We start from the raw sequence: 22540 nt of genomic DNA, 5'->3' as shown, positions 1-22540 counted from the left end.
GATCTGGGGGCCCCAAAAGGCACAGCATCAAGTCCTCAATTTTCTTTCTGCTTCATATATCCCAGACTAGGTGCTGAAGAAGCTGGCAACCCAGAAATGACGACTCACATAGACAAGCTGCAAACAAAGCCTGCTCTCTCTGGTCAAAGGACCAGAAAAGGGTTGCATAGCAGGACAGAAATTTTTAGACAATCATCGCTCTACTGCAGCCTGCAGCCAACCCTACAGAAAACACTGTTGCCCACCTCTACACCAACCAGTCGTGTCAGAGAAGATCAGGGACTTCCATCCCCACCAGGTGACCCCCACAAGGGCAGTGGAGGCCAGGAGGGAGCCTGCATTCCACCTGTGCCCAGCAGTAACAGGGCAGCACCCCTTCCTTCCCAGGCAGGGTTGAATCACAAAGGGTTAATGGGGAACTTACACCCACACAGCAATAACAAGAAGTCCCTCCCCACAGATACCAAGGAGGCTGGGTGGGGAGCCTAGATTCCACCCTGCCCAGTAGTAACCAGGCAGCACCCACTGACCTTCAGCAGCATCAGCAGAAACCTGTTCTCTGTGTTCAGACATTCAAGATTCAAGTCTCATTATGTAACACCCAAAATGTCCAAGACATAACCAAAGATCACTCACCACATCAAGAACCAGAATTATCTCAACCAAAACGCCCCCAAAAAGACAATCTATAGACACCAAGAAGACAGAAATGTTAGAATTATCTAGCAAAAAGTTTATCTAGCAAAAAGTTTAAGGGAGCCAGCTTTAAAATGCTTCCTTGAGCAACTATGAACATGCTTGAAAACAAGTAAAAAAAAAAAAAATTTAAAAGTCTCAACAAAGAAATGAAGGTTATAAAGAAGAACCAAATGGAAATTCAGAACTGAAAAATACAACCAAAATAAAAAAAAAATTGATGGATCGGTTAAATTGCAGAATGAAAGGGATAGAAAAAACTCAGTGAACAAAGAACAAAAAAATTACTCAAGTTGAGCAACAGGGAATACACACTGAAAAGAAAAATGAACAGGGCCTCAGTGACATGTAGGACCATAACACAAGATTTCATGGTGAATACGAATGTCAACATATTACTGATGACATGAAAATGTCATCAGAATCTCAAGAGAAAAAGAAAGAGGTAGGGGCTAAAAAAATATTCAAAAAAATAATGGCAAAAACTTCTCAAATTTGGCAAATGACAAAACCCTACAGATCTGAGAAGCTTAATGAACCCAAAGGAATAAACTTAAAGAAATCCACTGCAAGACACACCATAATCAAACCTGAAAAGTACAAACAATTTGAAGAGCTATTTCTAACCAGAAACTATGGAGGCCAAGAGAAAGTGGCACGACCGTGTTCAAGGGCTGAAGGAGAATCATTGTGAACCCAGAATCCTACATCCAGTGAAAATATCCTTCAGGAATGAAAGGATGAAGAAAAGCTAAGAGAATACGCCACCAGCAGACCTACCTTAAACGAATGGCTAAATGAAATTCTCTGAACAGAAATGAAACGATAAGATAAAGAATACTGCAACATCATGAAATAAAAAAGAACAATGTATGGATAAATATAATTTCCTTCACCTCTTGAATCTTCTAATTACGTGTGATAGATGAAACAAATATTACAACATGTCTGATGTGGTTCTAAACATATATAAAGGTAATACTTAACACAATTTTAGGGGCGCCTGGGTGGCTCAGTCATCAAGCGTCTGCCTTTGGCTCAGGTCATGATCCCAGGGTCCTGGGATTGAGCCCTGCATCTGGCTCCCCGCCCAGTGGGAAACCTGCTTCTCCCTCTCCCACTCCCCCTGCTTGTGTTCCCTCACTCGCTGTGTCTCTCTCTGTCAAATAAATAAAAATAAAATCTTAAAAAAAAATTTTTTAAATAAGGAAAGGAAAAGAGATGTAAATGGACGTACGGTTTCTACACTTCCCTCAAACTAACGATGACACCCAGACTATGATAAATTACATACATATAATGTGATACCCAACCACTAAGAAGGCTATTCAAAGAAATATACTCAAAATCACTATATATAGGGGCGCCTGGGTGGCTCAGTTGGTTGAGTGACTGCCTTCGGCTTAGGTCATGATCCTGGAGTCCCGGGATCGAGTCCCACATCGGGCTCCCTGCTCAGCAGGGAGTCTGCTTCTCCCTCTGACCCTCTTCCCTCTCGTGCTCTCTACCTCTCATTCTCTAATACATAAAATCTTTAAAAAAAACTCACTATATATAGAAACAAGTAAAATTTTAACGTGTTCAAATAATCTGCAAGAAGTCAGGAAAAAGAAAGCAAAGAAATAAAAAACAGAAAGTAAAGAAAATGGTACTTACCTCCCAATATAGCAACAACATATTACATTAAATGTAAAGGATCTAAATACACCAATTAGAAGACAGAGATTGGCAAAGTGGATAAAACAAAAGGATCCAACTTTATGCAAACCTACAAGAAACTCAATTCAAAAAATGATAAAGACTGAAAGTGAAGGGGCACCTGGGTGGCTCAGTCGTTAAGTGTCTGCCTTCGGCTCAGGCCATGATCCCAGGGTCCTGGGATCGAGCCCTGCATTGGGCTCCCTGCTCAGTGGGAAGCCTGCATCTCCCTCTCCCACTCCCCCTGCCTGTGTTCCCTCTCTCACTGGGTCTCTCTCTGTCAAATAAATAAAATCTTAAAAAAAAAAAAGACTGAAAGCGAAAAGGTGAAAAATTACATATTATGCAAACGTTAATCAAAGGAAAGCAGGAGTGCAATATTATTATCAGATAAAGTAGACATCAGGACAAAAAAAATTACAAGACAGAGACATTACATAATGATAACAGATCAACCCACTAAGATAGAGCAATTAAGTGTATGTGTATCAAACAACATAAGTGCAAAATATGTTAACCAGACTAATAAAAGGGAAGAAGACAAACTCACAGTTATAGCTGGAGACTTGAAGTGCCCTCTTTCAACAAGGGACAGAACAGCTAGACGTGAGGAACTCAACAAAAGTACAAACTGTCACAACTAACCCAACTTGAAATACATAATTTTATAACCCCACAATTATTAAAGAAATTTAATGTTATTAAAAATCTTTAAAAAAAGTAATTTTAAGGCCCAGATGGGTTCACTAGGGAATCCTACCACATGTTTAAAGGTTAATTAATTCCAATCCTACACAATCTCTTCCAGAAAATATGAGAGGATAATTCATTTTATGAAGGTAATATTTCACTGAAACCAAACCCAAAAATAGCTATACAAAAAAAAGTTTTAAAATTCATTCCTCATGAACACAGATGCAAAAAAAACCACCTTAACAAAATTCAGCAAATAGAATTAAGCAATACACAGACACAATTATACTCTAGTGGGGTTTATTCCAGGGATGCAAAGCTTGTTCAATATTAAAAAACAAAAACAAAAACAATGTAATCCACCATATTGACAAGCTAGAGAAGAAAAATCACATGATCATATCAATAGATGCTGATAAAGCACTTGACAAAATTCAACACCCACTCCTGATAAAAACCCTCAGAAAGCTAGGATTAGAGGGGGACATAAACCTGATATAGAGCATCCACAAAAACATCCAGCGAACATTATACTTAATAGTGAAAGACTGAATACTTCTTTCTAAAATTGGGAGCAACACAAGGATGTCTACTCTCATGTCTACTATTCAACATAGTACTGAGAACTGTTGCCAGAACAAAAAGGCAAGAAAAGGAACTGAAAAGCATACAGGGCAGAGATTAAGAAAGAAAACCACTCTTATCTGCAGATGACATGATTGTCTTTATATAACACCTCTACAAAAACACTCACAGAATAAATGAATTCATCAGGGTCACAGAATACAAGATAAACACACAAAAATCAATAGTATTTCTATAAGTTATTAACAAACACATGGAAACCAGAAGTTTTTAAAAAGAAATACTGTTTAAGTCCAACAAAACATATGCAGGACCCGTAGGCTGAAAACTACAAAACACAGATGAAAAAAATAAAAAACCTAAGTAAATGGAGAGACATACTGTGTTCACAGACTGGAGCACTGAACATGGTAAAGATGTTGATTACCTCCAAATTGATATACAAGTAAAACACAATTCTTAACAAAATCCCAGTAATTTTTTTCAAAAATAGAGATAAGATTATTCTAAAATTTATATGAGAAAGCAAAGGAACTAAATTAGCTAAAACAATTTTGAAAAGGAAGAATAAAGTGGGAAGAACAAATCCACCTGATTTCAAGACTTACTATGTACCTGCAGTAATCTAGATTGTGTGGTATTGATGGTTACGATGGACCAAAAGTCCAATGGAACAGAACAGAGAACTCTAAAACAGACCCACATAAACAAATCTGATTTCTGACAAAAGTGCAAAAGCAATTTAATGGAGGAAGAACAATCTTTTCCACAAATAGTGTTGACTGGAGATTCATAGGCAACCCCTCCCCCCGCAAAACACCAAACACATCTCAAACTAGAGTTCACACCTTATATAGAAATTAACTCAAAACGAATCAGAGACTTAAATGTACAATACAAAACTATGAAACTTATAGAAAAGTACACAACAGGAAATCTCCAGGAACTAGAGCCAGCAGAGTTCTTAAACCTGACACCAAAAGTAGGATCCAGGAGGCGCCTGGGTGGCTCAGTCGGTTAAGCGGCTGCCTTCGGCTCAGGTCCTGATCCCAGGGTCCTGGGATCAAGGCCCTGCATCGGGCTCTATGCTCAGCGGGAAGCCTGTTTCTCCCTCTCCCACTCCTCCTACTGTGTTCCCTCTCTCGCTGTCAAATAAATAAATAAAATCTTAAAAAAAAAAGTAGGATCCATAAAAGACAAAATTGATAAACTGGACTTCATCAAAATTAAACCTTTTGCCCTGCAAAATATCTTAAGAAGATGACAAGCTACACATGAGGAGAAAATATTTGCAAACCACATATCCAACAAAGGGCTAGAATATATAAAGAATTCTCAAAACTCAACATTAAAAAAAAAAAACTACCATAAAATAGCAGAAGACCAAAAAAGGGGCATAATTCAAGTGGATATACAGATGGCAAAGAAGCAAATGGAAAATGTGTTCAACATCAGTAGCCATCAGGGAAAATGCAAACTGAAAACACAATGAGACATCACTACATAGCTATTAGAATGGCTAAAATAAAAAAAAAATAGTGACATCATGAAATGCTGGCAATGATGTGGAGAAAGTGGACCTCAAATACGTTACTAGTGGGAAGGTAAAATGGCACAGCCACTATGGGAAAGTTTGGCTATTTCTTAAAAGTACTAGACATGCAACCACCATATGACTTCATAATTGCACCGCTAGGCATCTATCCCAGAGAGACAAAAACTTATGTTCACATAAAAACCTGCAGAGGAATGCTTCTAGGAGCCTTATTCATAATAGGCAAAGAATGGAAACAACTCAGACCTCCTTTGATGGGTGAGCCAATGGTGTTGCATCCAAGGCCTGGAGGCATAAAAAGGAGCTAAATGAAGGCAGCAAGCTGCATTCATTTTCAGAGAAGTGAGGAGTGCAAAAAGCCAATCCCAAAAGGTTACATACCTTATGATTCTCTTTATATAACCCGCTTCATTTGCCAAAATCATAGAAATGGAGAGCAGATTGGTGGCTGCCAGGAGCTAAGGAGATGGAAGCAGGAGGAAAGAACGTGTGGCTCTAAAAAGGCAAGAGGAGGGATCCTTGTGATGAGGGAAATGTTCTGTCTCTTGGCTGTTATCAATGCCAGTACCTGGCTGTGATGTCATACTCTAGTTTCTGCAAAATGTTATCATTTGAGGAAACTAGGCAAAGGGACACTGGAATCTCTCTGTACTATCTGTTGTAACTGCATATAACAAATTTATATGTACAATTATCAAAATAAGGCTCAATAACTACAATTACCCCAAAATTAAAAAAACTATCTAAAAATTTAAAAGGTAGATAGTATAGTATTTTTTTCAAATGGGGCAGTGGGGAGTGAAATCAGCTAAAAGTAGATCTGATATGCACATAAGTCCACACATGTGTAGGTGTGATAGACATACAAAAAAATGTTTGATATTTAAAAAACTATGCAAATTTAAATTAAACCCACAGAAATTCAGGCTTCTGAAATTAGTTTTTAAAAGTAACTGAACTGCGGTGATGGTTGCATAACTGTGAATAAACGACAAATCATTTAATTGTGTATTTTAAGTGAGTGAATGGTACAGCACATGAACTGTATCTCCAAAGTGTCGCAAAAGAAAAAAAACTGGAATGTGGAAAGTGCTCTCAATCATCAGGAAACTCTGATCTTTCTCCAACTTTCCAAGATCCAGTCCTTGGCTACTTTGCAAAGCTAGAAGAGTACTGCATACTTTCATATGAAACGTCTCTGCACGAAATCGCTGTGGTTAGACTGTCACAGCTCCTGCCACTATGCAAACAAGGCTCCATTCCAGGCCATTTGTCCTGAAGCTGCTCAGAGCAGTGAGCCTGGAAGCACGCCCCCAGTCCCTGCTCCACAGTCCGGGCCTGCAGAATAAGGCTCAGAGAAGCACCAGACAGAGGTCACGCCTCGGGCCTCAGACTCATCTGTCTTCCATTCTGCAACCACTGAGTCTCGGCACACAACTTACACTTCCGTCTGGTAGCTCTGTGAAGTGGAAGAGGTGCATGACTGGTGCGCTGCTCCAAGAAATGCGCGTCATCTCAACATGGGCTATCAGACCTCTGGAAAAAGGACGAGTATGGTGGGGTGCTGCAGGGTGGTTCGCTCAAGGGCATCTCCCCAGGAGCGCAGGGAGGAGGATGGGCAAGGCAGGTGCTGAGTCCGGAGGAGTACTGAGTACACGGGGTGATGCGGAGGTTAAATGTGCTCAAGGGCATCTCCCCAGGAGCGCAGGAAGTGATGGGATGGAGTGGTACTAAGGATGGAGGAGTACTGAGTGCGCAGGGAGCTGTGGGGATATCACCCCAGGAGCACAGGGAGGGTGGGCATGTGAGGTACGGTATGGCGGAGCAGGGAGTCCGGGGCACTACTGAGTACACAGGGTGCTGTGGAGATTCAGTGTGCTCAAGGACGTGACCCCAGGGGCTCAGGGAGAGGGTGGGTGAGTGGGGAGTGGAGTCCAGAGCGGTACTGCGTACACGGGGTGATGCGGCGGTTAAATACGCTCAAGGGTGCCACCCCACAGGGAGGATGGCGATGGCGGGGTGCTGAGTACAGGTGATGCCGCGGGGTGCTCACTGGAGGGCTCGTACGGCGGAGTCCCGAGTACGGGGGGGCACTGAGCACATGTGGAGGTTAAACATGCTCAGGGACGTTGCCCAGGAGAGCAGGAAGACGAACGGGCAAGGCAGGGTACCGAGCCTGGAGGAGTACTGAGTGCGCAGGGTGCTGTGGAGACTAAATACACTCAAGGGCATCCCCTCAGGAGCACAGGGAGACTAGGTAAGGCGAGACACTCGGTCCCGAGGGGCACTGAGTCCACCGGGTGCTGGGGGCGGTCTGCTCAAGCGTGTCCCCCCAGGAGCACAGGGAGAAAGACGGGTAAGGCGGGGTACTCAGTCTGGAGGAGTACTAAGTCCACGGGGTGCTGGGGTGGTCCGCGGCTGGGCGTCCCCCCAGGAGCGCAGGGAGGAGGCTGGGCAAGGCGGGGTACTGAGTCCGGAGGAGTACTGAGCAAGGGGTGCTGCGGGTGCTCCGTACAAGGGCGTCTCCCCAGGCGCGCAGCCGGGACAGGCGCGGGTGGAGCACGGCCCGCAGTCCGCAGCCGCTCCAACAAGGGCGCGCCACCCTTCCGACCCGGCAGAGGACAGCGCCGGGCGGCTCCCTCGTGACGCCTCCTCGACCTTGGGGGTCACCCGGGCCGCGGCGCCAGTTCCCGCACATCCGCCCTGCGGCCCGCCCCACGCCCGCCACAGCCAATGGCGCGCCGCTGCGCACCCCCCGCGTCGCCCGCACCCGCCAATCTCCGCCCGTCAGGCGGCGCTCACCGCGCCATTGGCTGTCACGCCCGTTCGTCAGGCCCCGTCCCGCCCACCTCCCTCCGTCAGCCCTGCTCCATCCGGCTTCACTCCCTGTCACCGCGGCGCCAGCGACAACGAGGACGCGGCGCCCTCGGCCTCTGCCGCAACCCCTGCCTCCTGCCCGAGGGCTCGGGTCTTCCCGCACCGGGCCAGGCCCGGCGGCAGCGCGCGCTTACCTGTCCCCGGCTCAGCTCCACCCGAATGAGGCGCCGACACCCCACTCCGGGGCACCAAACTCTTGACCCCGCCCCGGCGTGTGGCGTCAGCACGCAGCCCCGCCCCTGGAGAAGGCCCGCCCGTGCCGTGTGGGCGTGGCCTGGCGTCATAGAGCCGCGCCGGCGTTGTGGGGGCCAGTGCCGGTGGTCTGCGGGGGCGCTCCGCGAGCTGGACCCGCGTGGCCGGAGCGGAAGTAGCTGGTCGGACGGGAGGCCTCAGCAAATGGCGAGTGCGTGTGGAGGCCGTCGTGGACCCCAGGGCGTCCCACGGGCGGCGGGGCCGCGAGCGGGCGCTGGACGCTGCCCTGCGCGCCCACGGCTGCGCGGGGCCGCCGCTTCCCTGAGGAAGGAAGAGGGCTGTGCTAGGACACCCGGGCGCCCGTGGGGAGGACCCGCGGGGACAGTGGGCGCCGCTGGGTGGCTCTGCGGCTGTTCCCTCTCCGCGGCCCCTTGTTGACCGGCCGCCCGGCGGGCAGTCACGGAGCTGGACCCGGAGCCGCTCCGTCTTCCTGATGCCCGACAGTTTATCTGTGATGCTTCCGGCGAGTGCTGGTTCCCTGTTCACAGCAACGATAAAAAGTTTTGTCTTGCAGTAGACGATTGCGCTTAAAGGCCGTGAGAGCTGGATGTCAGGGTGGGAAGGCGGCGTCCCGGTGACTGACATCGGGAAACGCTGGGTCATGCTGCCTTTTCCTTGAGTGTTGCCCACGTCTTGAAGACAAAGACGGTGTCCTGTGACACCGCGTAGGTACTGGGTGACCAGGGGCAGCCCGCTGACAATGATAGTTCCATAAAGGATACAAATACCTGAATCTGGGTTGGAATCCAGGGCAAGGACTATGCCACCCACTCGTGGATGTGGTATAGACTTGGAGCAGTGTTTAGAAGGGAAGGTTAAAGTAAGGGTGGGGGCTTGTTTTTTGTTAGTTTTGAAAAGGAGTATAAGTGCTCCTAAGAGCGAAGTTGAACGGGTGTGTGGGGTAAGGATCTGGAGACTGGGAGAAGTAAAGGAGCCAGCGAGCAAACTTCAGTATGCTTTTATCCTCTCTCTCTCTCTCTTTTTTTTTAAGATTTTATTTATTGGGGGGAGGGGCCAAGGGAGAGAGGATCTTTTTTTTTTTAAGATTTTGTTTATTTATCTGACAGAGGGAGACACAGTGAGAGAGGAAGCACGAGCAGGGGGAGTGGGAGAGGGAGAAGCAGGCTTCCGTCGGAGCGGGGAGCCGGATGCGGGGCTCGATCCTCGACCTGAGCCAGAGGCAGACGCTTAACGGCTGAGCCACCTAGGCACCCAAGGGAGAGAGAATCCTAAGCCAACTCCAGGATGAGTGCAGGGCTAGATCCCAGGACCCTGAGATCACGACCTGAGCCAAAATCAAGAGTCGGGCACTTAACTAACTGAGCCACCCAGGCGCCCTTTTATCCTCTCATTTTTTAAATAAATTGTGGCAAAATGTACATAAGGGGAAAATGCTGTCATTTTAAAATGTACATTGAGTAGCATTGATTACATTCACGATATTGTGCAACCATCACCCTTCTATTTCTGAAACTTCTTCAGGGCTCCCAACAGAAACGCTGTACCCTTTCAATAATAACTTTGCATTCTCCGAGTTCCCTTTCCCTCTCCTCCCTTGGTCACCTCTACTACACCTTCTGTCGCTCTAAGTTGAGGACTTTAGGTACCTCGTAGAAGTGAAATCATACGGTATTTGTTCTTTTGGCCTTGCCAAAAGTAAACTAAGTGAACTTAGTTCACAGTTCACTGAGCATAATGTTTTCAAGGTTCATCCACATTGTAGCAGGTGTCAGGATTCCCGTCCTTTTTATGAGCGGATTATGGTCCATCATGTGTGCTATACTGCACCTTGTGTGTCCCTTCCTCTTTGGATTGTCTCCACATTTTGGCTCCCATGACTAGCACTGCAGTGACCAGTGGCTTACAAGCATCTGTGGAGCGCAGTACGTGTTTATAATCATTTTGTGAGTGTACCTAGGAGTGGAATCGGTGGGTCAGTGGTAACTAGCTAGGTTTTCCGCAGCAGCCGCATCATTTTGCGTTCCCACCAGCAATATGCGAGGCTTTCGACTTCTTTACGTTCTGCTGAATATTTATTTCCTTTTTAAAATTTTACTATAGCCATCCTAGTGTATGTGAGGTATTCTCATCGTTGTATTGATCTGCATTTCCCTAATGACCAGTGATGAACATCTTCCCATGTGCTTACTGGCTATTTGTATATCTTTGTTGGAGAAAAGTCTGTTGGAGACTTTCCCTGTTTTTTGTTTTTTAAAGATTTTATTTATTTATTTGACAGAGAGATACAGTGAGAGAGGGAACACAAGCAGGGGGAGTGGGAGAGGGAGAAGCAGGCTCCTGGCTGAGCGGGGAGCCCGATGTGGGGCTCAATCCCAGGACCCTGAGATCATGACCTGAGCCGAAGGCAGACGCTTAACAACTGAGCCACCCAGGCGCCCCAAGACTTTCCCTGTTTTTGAATTGGATTGTCAGCTCATTGTTTAGTTGGTGGATTCCTTTATATATTCTAGGTTATAATCCCTCATCAGATCTGTGATTTACACATATTTTCTCCCATTCCATAGGTTGTCTTCATTTTCTTAATAATGTTCTTTGATGAACAAAAACTTAATTTTGAGGAAGTCCATTCTGTTTGTTCTTTCTCCTGTCACAGCTAAGAACCCGTTGCCAAACCCAAGATCATGAAGGTTTATTCTCGTGTTTCTTCTGAGCATGTCATAGTTTTAGCTTTTTACAAAACTGGATGAGTATCTTTTTTTTTAATTGAAGTACACTTGAGTTATAGTGTAGCACTAATTTCAGGTGTACATCATAGTGATTTGATACTTTCATACACTGAGAAATTATCTCCACAGGGACACCTGGGTGGCTCAGTCAGTTAAGCATCTGTCTTCGGCTCAGGTCATGATTCCAGGGTCCTAACTATATTGTGTCTTCCAGTCCAAGGATATCTTGCCATTTGGTTGTGTCTTCTTTAATTTCCTTTAGCATTATTTTTACTTTGCAGTGTACTAGCCTTGTACCTTGGTTAAAGTTATTACTAGCATGTTTGTTTTGAGAAGCATCTGTAGGTGGAATTGCTCTCTCTCTTTTTTTATGATTTTATTCATTTGACAGAGAGAGAGAGAGCGGGAGAGGGAACAAGAGCAGGGGGAGTGGGAGAGGGAGAAGCAGGCTTCCCGCTGAGCAGAGAACCCAATGTGGGCTCCATCCCAGGACCCTGGGATCATGACCCGAGCCAAAGGCAGACGCTTAATGACTGAGCCACCCAGGCGCCCCTGGATTGCTCTCAATTTCCTTTCCTGATTGTCCATTCCTGGTATATTGATTTTTGTGTACTGATATTGTGCCCTGCAACTTCACTGAATTTTTTTTTTTTTTGAGATTTTATTTATTTGTTTGACAGAGAGAGGGAGAGCACAAGCAGGGGGAGCAGGCTCCCTGCTGAGTAAGGAGCCTGATGCAGGGCTTGATCCCAGCACCCTGAGATCATGATCTGAGCCAAAGGCAGATGCTTAACCAACTGAGCCACCCAGGTGCCCCCACTGAATTCATTTATCAGGTCTGGTAATTTTCTCTTGGATTCTTGAGGATTTTTTTCCATATATAGGATCATGTCACGTGTGAATATAGTTTTTTCCTCCTTTCCAGTTTGGATGCCTTCTGTTTCTTGTCTAATTGATCTGGTCGGAACATCCGGGACAATCTTGAATGGCAGTGGTGGACATGGGCCTCCTTGTCTTGTTCCTGATCTTAGGGGAAAAGCTTTAGCCTCTCACCACTGAGTATGACGTTTGCTGTGGGATTTTTGTAGATGCCCTTTATCGTGGTGAGGAAGTTCCCTTCTATTTCTAGTTTTCTGAGTGTTTTTGATGGTGAAAGGGTGTTCGATTTTGTTAAGTGCCTTTTCTGCATCAGTTGAGGTAATCATGTGTTTTTCTCCCTTTCATTTTATTAATGTGATTTATTCCACTGATTTTCTTATGTTGAACCATCCTTGCATGCATGTGACGAATCCCACCTCGTCGTGATATACAATCTTCTTAATGTGTTCTTGGATTTGCTCGTATTTTGTTGAGGTTTTTTTCATCTATATTCATAAGTGAAATTGGTCTTACTTTCTTTCATTGTGATACTTTTGCCTGGCTTTAGTATCAGTGTGATGCTGGCCTCATAGAATGAATTAGGAAGTGTTCCCTCCTCCTTAGTTCATCAGGAGAGTTTAAGTAGGATTGGTGATAAATCTTTAAATATTTGTAGAATTCAATAGTAAAGCATCAGGTCCTGAGCCTTTCGCTTTGGGTAATCTAGTGTATTTCTAGGGATTTCACCTAAGTTACCGTACTTGTTGGCATGCAGGTCAGAGTGCTCACATAGCCTTTTTATTTCTGTAAAGTCAGTGGTAATGTCTCTACTTCCCATCTCTGATGTTAGTGATTTACGTCTTCTTTTTTCTTTGTCAACCTAACTAAATATTTATCAGTTTTGTTGATTTTTTCAAGGAACCAACTTTTGCTTCCATGGACTATTTTTCTAGTCTCTGTTTTATTTATCTCTATTTAAATCTTCATTGTTCTTTCCTTCCTCTAGCTTTGGGTTTAGTTTGCTCTTCTTTTTCTTTTTAGTTTCTCAAAGTGTAAAGTTAGGTTATTGATTTGCTATCTTTCTTTTGCTTAAATGTAGACATTTCAGCTGTACATTTTCCTCTGCATACTGCCCTCACTGCATCCTATGGCTTTTGCTCAGTGTGCTTTTTCATCAACTGTACTTTCTGCCTTCATTCAAAACTGTTTATATCAGTTTGGCTTGGGGTTCTGGGGTAAGAGGCAAACCCAGGAGATGGGCAGGTTCTGTGTTGTCACAGAGCTGACATTCTAGGACAAACCAATAAGCTAGCAATTGACAGCCACTGAAATCCAGAAAACAGAGAATGGCAGGAGCACTGCTTCAGGTTTTGAATTTTATGTTATTAAATAGGTGACAGATTCACATGGCTCAGAAATCAGTAAGATGTTTAAAGGTCTAGTTTGCAAAGTCTCCCTCACCCCCCCTCCCTTACCATCCACTTCATTATCTGCTGGCCTGCCAGACCCATCCCTGCCGGGGGCAACTCTGTATTCGTTGGATTACAGGGTAGAGAGCAGAGGTGGAGGGAGTCCAGGGGCGTGGGGCATGGCCATGTAGCAACCAGGAAAGAATTATTTCTGTATTTTAACCAGTACAACCATACTGCTGAACACTCGCGTTACTGTAAGTAACCACTGATGTTAGAAGCTCACACGGTCTTCGGTGTCTTCCAGCTTGCTGCGCACTCTCTTTCTTAACTTAGTAATGCGTGCTGGCTATCTCCCTGTATCAGTTCATAGGGAGCGTCCTCATTTTTGCCAGTCACATAATGGCATAGCATGGTTCTGGTGGGGATAGCTCGTCTCTGTTCCCTGTGGTACTGGCCAGGGTAACCCCTCTGGGACGGGAGGATCGAACTGGCTTATTCTGGCTGCTTGGGGCGCGCTGAGCCTCATGTCTGCCAGGTTCCCAGGTTGGGAAAGTGGGGGCCACGCAGCCTCCCTGCACTGCACTGAATTGGGCAGAGCAAGCCACAGGGCCAGGCCAGGTTCCCGTGGCGGGGGACACACTCCACCTCTTCACAGAAGGAGCAGTGTGCAGACTCGGCGGTGGGAGGGGTGCTTGGCATGGTCTTTGCAGCCGTTCTGATGTAGGAAAGAATGTTAGGGTTCAAAGCCCAAGGCCAAGAAAGAATCCTTGAGACGTCTTTGGTGCAAAAAAAGTGATTTTAGTAAAGCACGGGAGAGGACCTGTGGGCAGAAAGAGCCGCATGGGGGTCAGGAAAAGTGGCCCATTATATACTCCCAAGTTGGGAGGGGGTTAGGGATAGCATGAGTCCCTAAGGAATTTGGAAGCAAGGTTTCCAGGACCTTGAGGGGCTAGCTATTGTTGGGAAGAGATCATTTATTACCGTCTAATAAAACCCTAGTCCTGAGAACCTTCAGATGTAGATCGGTGGGCCATATGCTTGGGGGATGATTGCCAACATGTATCTTGGGTTTAGAGATAAAGGAAGTTTCCAAAGGAATTTTTATATGTTAAAGTAGACTTCCAGGATCCTGGGGGTTGGACCTAAGATTGCCTTTTGCCCTTAGCAAAGTGTCAACATCGGGGCAGTTGAGTCCCTAGAGAAAGGTCACTCTGCCTGTTTCAAGGACTTGTCAGTGGACTGTAGGTAATAAGGAAATTTAATAATTTTTCTTCTGCCTTTGTTTCCCACATCAATTCTAGCACACTGAGGCCCAGGGGTAGTCACACACCTTCTGTAGTATTGTGCACCTCTAGTCCTTTCTTTTCAGCTCAGTTTTTAAGTACATTTCCCCTGCTTTTGTTTCTCATCTTGACTTCAGTGTTTGGAAGAAGCCCGTTGCTCCATATTCTGGATTTGCCTTCTTGTTTCCTCATCATGTCCTAGAACTTTCAAATTTCCTGTGAACTGCAAGATGGAAGAAGAGACCTGATTTATTTATTTACTTATTTATTTATTTAACAATTTTATTTATTTGACAGCACAAGCAGGGGGAGCAGCAGGAAGAGGGAGAGGGAGAAGCAGGCTCCCTGCTGAGTAAGGAGCCCGATGTGGGGCTCGATCCCAGGACCCCGGGATTGTGACCTGAGCCGAAGGCAGATGCTTAACCGACTGAGCCACCCAGGCGCCCCCAAAAGACCTGATGTAGATTGAACATTACTTACATCAGCAATTTGACCCTTTGATCCATTGATGACCCTGTTATTTTACAGTGATCATTTGCTGCCTGGACAGGATCAGAATTTTAAAATCTGAGTCAGATCAAGTCATTCCTCACTCAGAATCCCCTAAGGGGTTCTCACTCGTTTGTCAAGGTCCTTAAAGTGGCCTCACGGGCCCACCCAGTTCTCCCATCCCCAGTTAGAACTTCATCTCCTCCTACTTCCCTCCCATGCTTGTGCCCCCTTCTGCACTGGCCTCCTTGACGTTCAGCTCACGCCAGCCTTGGGGCTCTTGCTCGCTCTTCAGGGAGCCATGTGACCTGCCCCCCAGGACTTCTCTCACACAGCACCTCGGTGAGCCTTCTTTGGCCACTCCACTGCACCCGACCCCGCCTCTAACCAGACACTCCCTATGTTTACAGGTCTCCATAACAAATTCCTACACACATGGTGGATTAAAGCAACAGAAATGTATTCTCTTACAATTCTAGAGAGCAGAAGTCCAAAATCAAGATGTCAGATGAGTTGTGCTCCCTCCAGAGACTCTAGGAGAGATTTTCTTGCTTGTCTTCCAGTTTCTGGTGGCTCCAGGCATTCCTTGGCTTGTGACTGCATCCCTTCCAATGTCTAGTACCTCTGTGATCACATGGCTGAGTCCTTTCATCTGTGCCTCTCTAAGTGTACAGTTCAGTGACAGTTACCTTGTGGAACAGATTTCCAGAACTTTTTTCATCTTACAAGTCTGAAACTCTGTATCCATTAGACAACTCCCCATCCTCCCCCTCCCCCAGCACCATTCTACTCTCTGTCTCTACTCGTTTGACTACTTTAGATACCCTCTTGCAAGTGGAATCATGCAGTATTTGTCTTTTGTGACAGGCTTATTTCACTTAGCATACTGTCCTCAGGGTCAATGCATGCTGTGGCACACTGCAGGATTTCCTTCCTTTTCAAGGCTGAATGATATTCAATGGTGTGTACGTACCACTTACGATCTCTTGTCTGTTCATCCATCGATGGACATTTGGGCTGCTTCTACTCTTGGCCACTGTGAATAGTACTTCCGTGAGCATGCGTATGCAAGTGTCTTTTCAAGGTCGTGTCTCCAGTACTTTTAGAGATATATTTGGCAGTGGAGTTGTTGGGTCATATGGTAGTTCTAGTTTTAATTTCTTGAGGTACCTCCATGTTATTTTCCATAGTGGTTGCACCATTTATGATGCCACCCACAGTTGACGAGGTTCTGATTTCTCCACATCCTCACCAATCCTTATTTTCTATTTGGTTTTTATAGCAGCCATTCTGTGGGTGTGTGGGTGTCTCCATGTCTCTTATAAAGACACTGGTCACTGGATTTAGGGCCCAGGATAATCCAGGATTATCACATCAGATCCTTAATTACATTTGGAAAGACTCCAAAGCAGGTCACATTCACAGGTTCCAGGGATTTCAATATTGATGATACCTCTTTGGCGGGGACACCATTCAACCCAATACATTCCCTAACCTCTTCCCTGCTTCAGTTTTCTCCTTGACACCTGTCTCCCTCTGGCATGCTATAGCGTATGTATTGAAGGGTGGTAAAATAAATCCACGAGGACAAGGATTTTTGTGTTTTGCTCACCATCGTGTCCCCAGGGTTTAGAACACTGGCACAGTGGATGCTCATAGATAGTGGTTGAATGAAGGGGCAGCTGGCTTAGGTCAATGTTGGCAGGAATTGCCCACCACCTTTAAGGGGAAAAGGTTTTGGGTCTGGGGATTTAGATTACCTAATGTAGGTTTTCTACTGTGGGTAATGCAATCTCTTTTAAGATTACCCATCAGGACAAATTTTAGGGTCTTGAAAAAAAATTACAACATTAGAAATGTAAATACTACTTGTCACTAAAGTGAATCAAGATTCCTTGGATAAACAGCAGATTTTTAAAAAATTGTATTTATTAGAGCTCTGAGAGAGGGAGCATGAGCAGGGGGAAGGGCAGAGGGAGAAGCAGACTCCCCACAGACCAAGGAGTTCATTGTGAGGCCCTATCCCAGGCCCCTGGGATCATGACCTGAGCCAAAGGCAGACGCCCAACCGACTGAGCCACCTAGGCGTCCCTAAACGGCAGATTTTGTGTGTAGGGTGGGCAAGTGTACAAAATGGAAAGCAAGGAAGCCACTAAAGACTGAGTTGTGTTAAAAGGGCAGAGAACTTGGACATCTTCTGAGACAATCTGAACATTAAAAGGGGTAATGATTGTAATGTATGCAGTCACATGTAGTTTTACTGCAAATCCTCCCTGGTTGTGGATCTAACGGTTTACAGGATACAGCAGTGACAAAGACACACGTGAAATGACATGTTAAGATACAACCCACCCAATCCAGAACGTGGAGGATTCTACTGGTCCAGTGATCCAGGTGCTTCAGTAAGAAATGGCACCACCATCATCAACAACAAAGAGATTTAGGAGCTGTGTCCCTGAATGCAGTGACTTTACCTTGTTTGGACCCTGATTAAGCAATCTAAAGTGATTTTTTTGAGGCAATGGTGGGAGGGGGAGCACTGAACATATACTAAGTATTAGATGACATTAAAGAATTGTTTAATTTTGTTGGATGTGATAATGGTATTTTTAAAAGTCCTTGTCTGTTAGAGATACTCAAGTATTTATAGGTGAAATGATGTACGTCCAGAAAAAATACACTTTGATATACTTCAGGGAAAACACGCCAAAAGAAATGAGACAGGCAAAAAACTAATTTTTGTTGAAGGCAAGTGATGAGTATATCGAAGTTCATTGTAACTATTCCCTTTTTATGTGCGTTTGGAAATTCTCTTTATTTAAAACAAAAGTTTTCAACCATGCTCAGCTGTGACTCTATGCCCAATAACAATGTTCTGGCTTGGTGTGCATCTTCCCTCTGTTGCAGAGAAGGGGTGCTGTAACTAGGAGAGGCCAACACGCCCCGTCACCCTACTCATTGTTTTTCTCATACTCTCCCTCCATTTTCTTAGCCCAGATTTTCAGTCTCATTTTGCACCACTTTGTTCAACGCAATTGGGGGGGGGGGGGGGGAAGGGCTGCAACAGCACACAGGTGGTCAGTTAACCCAAGCCTGTCCCCCAGATTGGAACTGAGCTCAGACTGCAGAGGGTGGCCAGATTGTTTATTGTCCAATCCATTAGACATAAGTGAGTTAAATGCCCATATTTAAAAATCAGGGAGTTTCATGCCAAACCCCAGTTTCCAGCTTCTGAAGAAGAGCGCTTTAAACAGAGGCTTTGGGTCCTCACACAACTGCTGCTGAGAAAGCTTGCCTTTCAACCGACTTTCTTTGATCCCCAGGATATTTGTGTTGGCTCAGAACCAGCGCTTAACGGGATAAACAGCAGCATACACAACACCAACCAGGTCCAGAGCGCTGCTACAGGGTTTCTCTGCAAGAACAGCTCTCAGCAGAGGGGCGCTGAGCACCCCGTGCACCTCGCAGGGACCCCCAGGTCCTCAGCCTTCACCCAGGGCACAAAGGGCAGTCCAGTCTGACAGGTTGGCAGAAAACCGCGGGGCCTTAGGGGACAGAACGAGGCTGACGCGACGCAGAGTCTAGTAAACTTGAGGAAGAAACCCTTTTCTGATTAGTCCTCGTGCCACGCCCTCCGCATCTCCTTTGTGATTAGCAGGGTCGCTAACGCGCCCCCCCCCGCCCCCAGTGAGTGCCTCCCACGCAAGGGTCAGGAAACCCCAGCACAACAGTAGGGTCACGGGTCACGCCTGGCGGTCACCACTCCCGAGCCCACGCGGACAGCTCGGGCCGTCCCCGCCCCGCCTTCCGCGCCGTACTCCTTCCCAGGCTCCTTCCCCACAAGTGCTGGACCCCGCGCCCCCACGGCCGTTCCCCCACCCCCACGCTCCTTCCCCCTCGCGCGACCTCACGTCCCCACGCCCCTTCCCCTAACACGGGACCCCTCCTCTCCGCCCTGTCCCCCGCGCTGGACCCCATGCCCCCATCTTCCTTCCCCGCGGGAGATGCCTCGTCCCCACGCCCCTTCGCCCGCCTAGTACACCCCCGCCCCCACGCTCCTTCCCCCACGCGCGGGACCCCACTCCCAGTCCCCCGCCTGGGACCCCTCGTCCCCACACCCCGTCTCCAGTGCGAGACCCCCGCCACGTCCCACCCGCGGAGAAGCCGGTAGCGAGCGAATCGGCACATGCGCGCTGCGAGCCCGGCTGCGCAGCCTTTCCTGGAAGCGGGGCGCAGGCTTGCGCATGCGCGCGGGGCGGAGGAAGCGCGTAGGTAGGTGTCGGAGTAAGTACCGTCGCCGGGAAAGCTGGAAGGAGATCCGGGCGTTCCCCGCATGCGCACTCTCCTCTCGGCCCTGCTGCTTGGCCGGGAAGACCCGCGGAGGGAGAAGGAGGCAGGGCGGCGGTCACAGCGCATGCGCACTCTTCGCTCGACGCTGCTACGTCGCCTGGACTGGGGCGCATGCGTGGGCATGCGCGACGGGCCCAGGGCGCGCGTTGGCAGGTGTCCGGGCGGGTGGCGGCGGGCGATGGGACGACCGGCGGTGCTGCTGCTCGCGCTGTGCGCAGCCGGCGCCCGGGGACTCTACTTCCACATCGGCGAGACCGAGAAGCGCTGCTTCATCGAGGAGATCCCCGACGAGACCATGGTCATCGGTCAGGCGGGGCGAGGGAGGACAGGGCCCTGTGTGTCCCCCAGACGCGGCCACGGCGCCCCGCGGAGTGTGGGAGCCGGCCGGAGCAGGCGGGTCGTGACAGCTCTGTCTGCTCCGCAGGGAACTACCGCACCCAGATGTGGGACAAGCAGAAGGAGGTCTTCCTGCCTTCGACCCCCGGCCTGGGCATGCATGTGGAGGTGAAGGACCCGGAAGGCAAGGTGGGGCCACCGCTGCTCGTGCTCGGGCTGTGGCGCGGGCGGTCTGCAGCCTCCACGGGGCCACCCTTCCCCGGGGCTCTCTGGGCCGTGCCCGGCTCAGAGGACAGGGCTGCGTGCAGGTGGGGGTTGTCACGGTGTGTCCCGTTGCAGGTGGTGCTGTCCCGGCAGTACGGCTCCGAGGGCCGCTTCACCTTCACCTCCCACACGCCCGGTGACCATCAGATCTGCCTCCACTCGAACTCCACCAGGATGGCTCTCTTTGCCGGCGGCAGGCTGGTAAGAAGATTGCCTCCTCGGCCACAGTTCGGAATCTTTCCCCTGATTCCACCGAGTTTTGAGTTAACGGCCACCGTCCTTTGGGACACTTTGGGACACAGTCACAATCAGAGAGACGGGTGTTGCATTTCTGCCCCACAGCCAGGGACGAGGGTAGGATCCCCAGCCTGGAACAGAGAGTCGGAGGGTTTCTGACCTTAGGGCTTTGGGGCACCACCCCCGTGTCTTTCTAGCGCGTGCACCTGGACATCCAGGTTGGGGAGCATGCCAACAACTACCCCGAGATTGCTGCCAAGGACAAACTGACCGAGCTCCAGCTCCGAGCCCGCCAGCTGCTTGATCAGGTGGAACAGATCCAGAAGGAGCAGGATTACCAGAGGGTAAGCATGCGTCCGACTGTGCTCGGATGTGGCAGTTGACCTTTGTGTCTGCTACGCCCACTGGAAGTTTCTGTTTGGGGGCTTTCCCGATTGGGAGTTCAGCTGTTCAGAGAACGGGGTGGAGAGTGTCCGTCTACACGGCCGTTTCCAAGCTTTGTAGACGGAAGTGAAGTGAGCACAGCGCCTGGCCTAGCAGAGATGCTTGTGGAGGGCCGCACACACTCTCCTGGGGCACTCCCGGTGGGATCCGAGGCAGTGTCTCCAAAGCCATTTGTCCTGAAGGTGGCTTTCTCGCAGGAGGGCGGGGCCTCCCAACAGCTGGGACCGTTTGTCCTGCACGTTTAACCCTGGCCTGCTGTCCCCCGCAGTATCGCGAAGAGCGCTTCCGTCTTACCAGCGAGAGCACCAACCAGAGGGTCCTGTGGTGGTCCATTGCTCAGACGGCCATCCTCATCCTCACTGGCGTCTGGCAGATGCGCCACCTCAAAAGCTTCTTCGAGGCCAAGAAGCTGGTGTAGTGCCGTCTTCGTATGATCCCTCCCCGTCACCTCAATTACCTGGTACTTTCCCCACCCACTACCTTATCCATCTGGATTTTGAGAGAAAAAAATGAAAAAAGAATACAAGCCACATGGGTTCCATGGCAACAAAGCACTCACATGGGTTCTCAAGGACCCAGGACATTGGTCCGAGTTTTCAAAGGGCTGTTTTGGGGTTTGTGCAGAGTCGAAACTGACCCGGGACGAAGTCTCGCTGCTTTCACCTCCAGTGATTCCCCTCTATCCTGTCACAAAAAGAGCAAGTGAAAAAAACCTCTGCTGTTCCTTTAACTTCTCTCTTTCCGTCTACTTAGGCAGCAGGCGGCTGAAATGCCCCACCAGGGAGTCCCTGCCTCACTGTTCCCTCGTCAGAGTCCTGGGTTTGCTCCGTGGCTTGGTGAATGTAAATAAGGGGCAGAGGCCTCAGAGGATTGAAATGTTTTTCTATATATTAGAACTATTTTTTGATAAATTATATATATTTTACTTCCTAGTTGAAGTGTTCATGCCTGTGTGTGAGTAGCTGAAAAGACCAGTGCGGCCTCGTGTGCAATCTGTGTATCTGTACGTTTTTGCTGAGGGCCCTAGCAGCTCTCAGACACCACGGGTGCTCTCAAGGCCTTCTGAGAGGGCCAAGCAGGGATTCCCCGGGACACCTGGGATTTCCATGCCGTGGGGCCCCAGACTGAGGTAGTGGCGGAGCACGCGCAGGCAGGGCCCTCCTCCCCTCGCTCTTCTCTTCACTTTTATTTAAACTGTGCTAAATGTTTTCTTCACAGGAACCACATTTGGTTCTTCATACGGATTTTTCCAGTGAAATAAAACGTGTTGTAGTAGCTGTGTTGGAAATGAACTAAGAGGTTGTGGGCAGAGGGGAGGCACAGAGGGCAGTGGAAGAAAGGCCCCTGGCCTTGCTGGCTGCCATGCTGGCTGGCAGTGGGAGGGTGTCAGCAGGGGGGCTCCTGCTGCCAGGGTTTGGCCTGATGGGCGTCCGTGGATGCAGTGGCATGGCCACTCTCAGAGGTCAGACACGTAGGCCCACCGGCCAGGAATCACGTGAGGAGATGAAGTCCCTGTTTTTCGGCCCCTGGAGTTAAACTGAAGCATCTTAGTACATTGCCCTTCTGCCCTTCTGCTGTATTAAACTTGCCTGCTCTTGCCTGGGGGGCTCAGTCGGTGAAGCGTCATTTGGCTCCGGTCATGGTCCCAGGGTCCTGGGATCAAGCCCTGCATCGGGCTCCCTGCTCCGCAGGAAGCCTGCTTATGCCCCCCCCCCCCCCCAAGCTAGCTTGTGCTCCTCTCTCTCAAAAAACTAGAAACAAAAAAAATTGCCTGTCCTTGGCTTTTTACTCCCTGCCTTTACTGATTACACATGTCTATTTGAC

The 22540-nt window shown here is 48.2% G+C and overlaps 2 protein-coding genes across 6 annotated transcripts in view; one reads left to right on the top strand and one right to left on the bottom strand.

The window, feature by feature from the left end:
* Window positions 1–8371, bottom strand: part of OGDH (oxoglutarate dehydrogenase) — a 70406-nt gene extending 62035 nt beyond the window's left edge. For all 3 annotated transcript variants that reach the window (XM_027573215.1, XM_027573214.1, XM_027573216.1), the window contains exon 1: window positions 8239–8371. The gene's annotated coding sequence lies outside the window, so the exon portion shown is untranslated. The remainder of the gene's footprint in view (window positions 1–8238) is intronic.
* An 11174-nt stretch (window positions 8372–19545) lies between these two features.
* On the top strand, window positions 19546–21991 carry TMED4 (transmembrane p24 trafficking protein 4). Of its 3 annotated transcripts, XM_027573794.2 has the most exons (6): window positions 19547–19740; window positions 19860–19960; window positions 20111–20236; window positions 20470–20616; window positions 20985–21176; window positions 21470–21991. In XM_027573794.2, exons 1-5 carry the CDS (start codon window positions 19557–19559, stop codon window positions 21132–21134), a joined length of 708 nt encoding a protein of 235 aa, XP_027429595.1. In that variant the 5' UTR covers window positions 19547–19556; the 3' UTR covers window positions 21135–21176; window positions 21470–21991. The 3 variants fall into 3 exon arrangements, with proteins under 3 accessions (XP_027429596.1, XP_027429595.1, XP_027429594.1); XM_027573795.2 differs by having other exon boundaries at window positions 19546–19740; window positions 19860–19939; window positions 20985–21991; XM_027573793.2 differs by having other exon boundaries at window positions 19548–19740; window positions 20985–21991.
* Window positions 21992–22540: the final 549 nt, after the last annotated feature.

Source organism: Zalophus californianus, chromosome 12 (assembly GCF_009762305.2).
Source record: "Zalophus californianus isolate mZalCal1 chromosome 12, mZalCal1.pri.v2, whole genome shotgun sequence".
NCBI classification, from domain to species: Eukaryota; Metazoa; Chordata; class Mammalia; order Carnivora; family Otariidae; genus Zalophus; species Zalophus californianus.
Note: the sequence above shows the minus strand (reverse complement) of the source record. Positions and strands in the feature narration are given on the sequence as shown.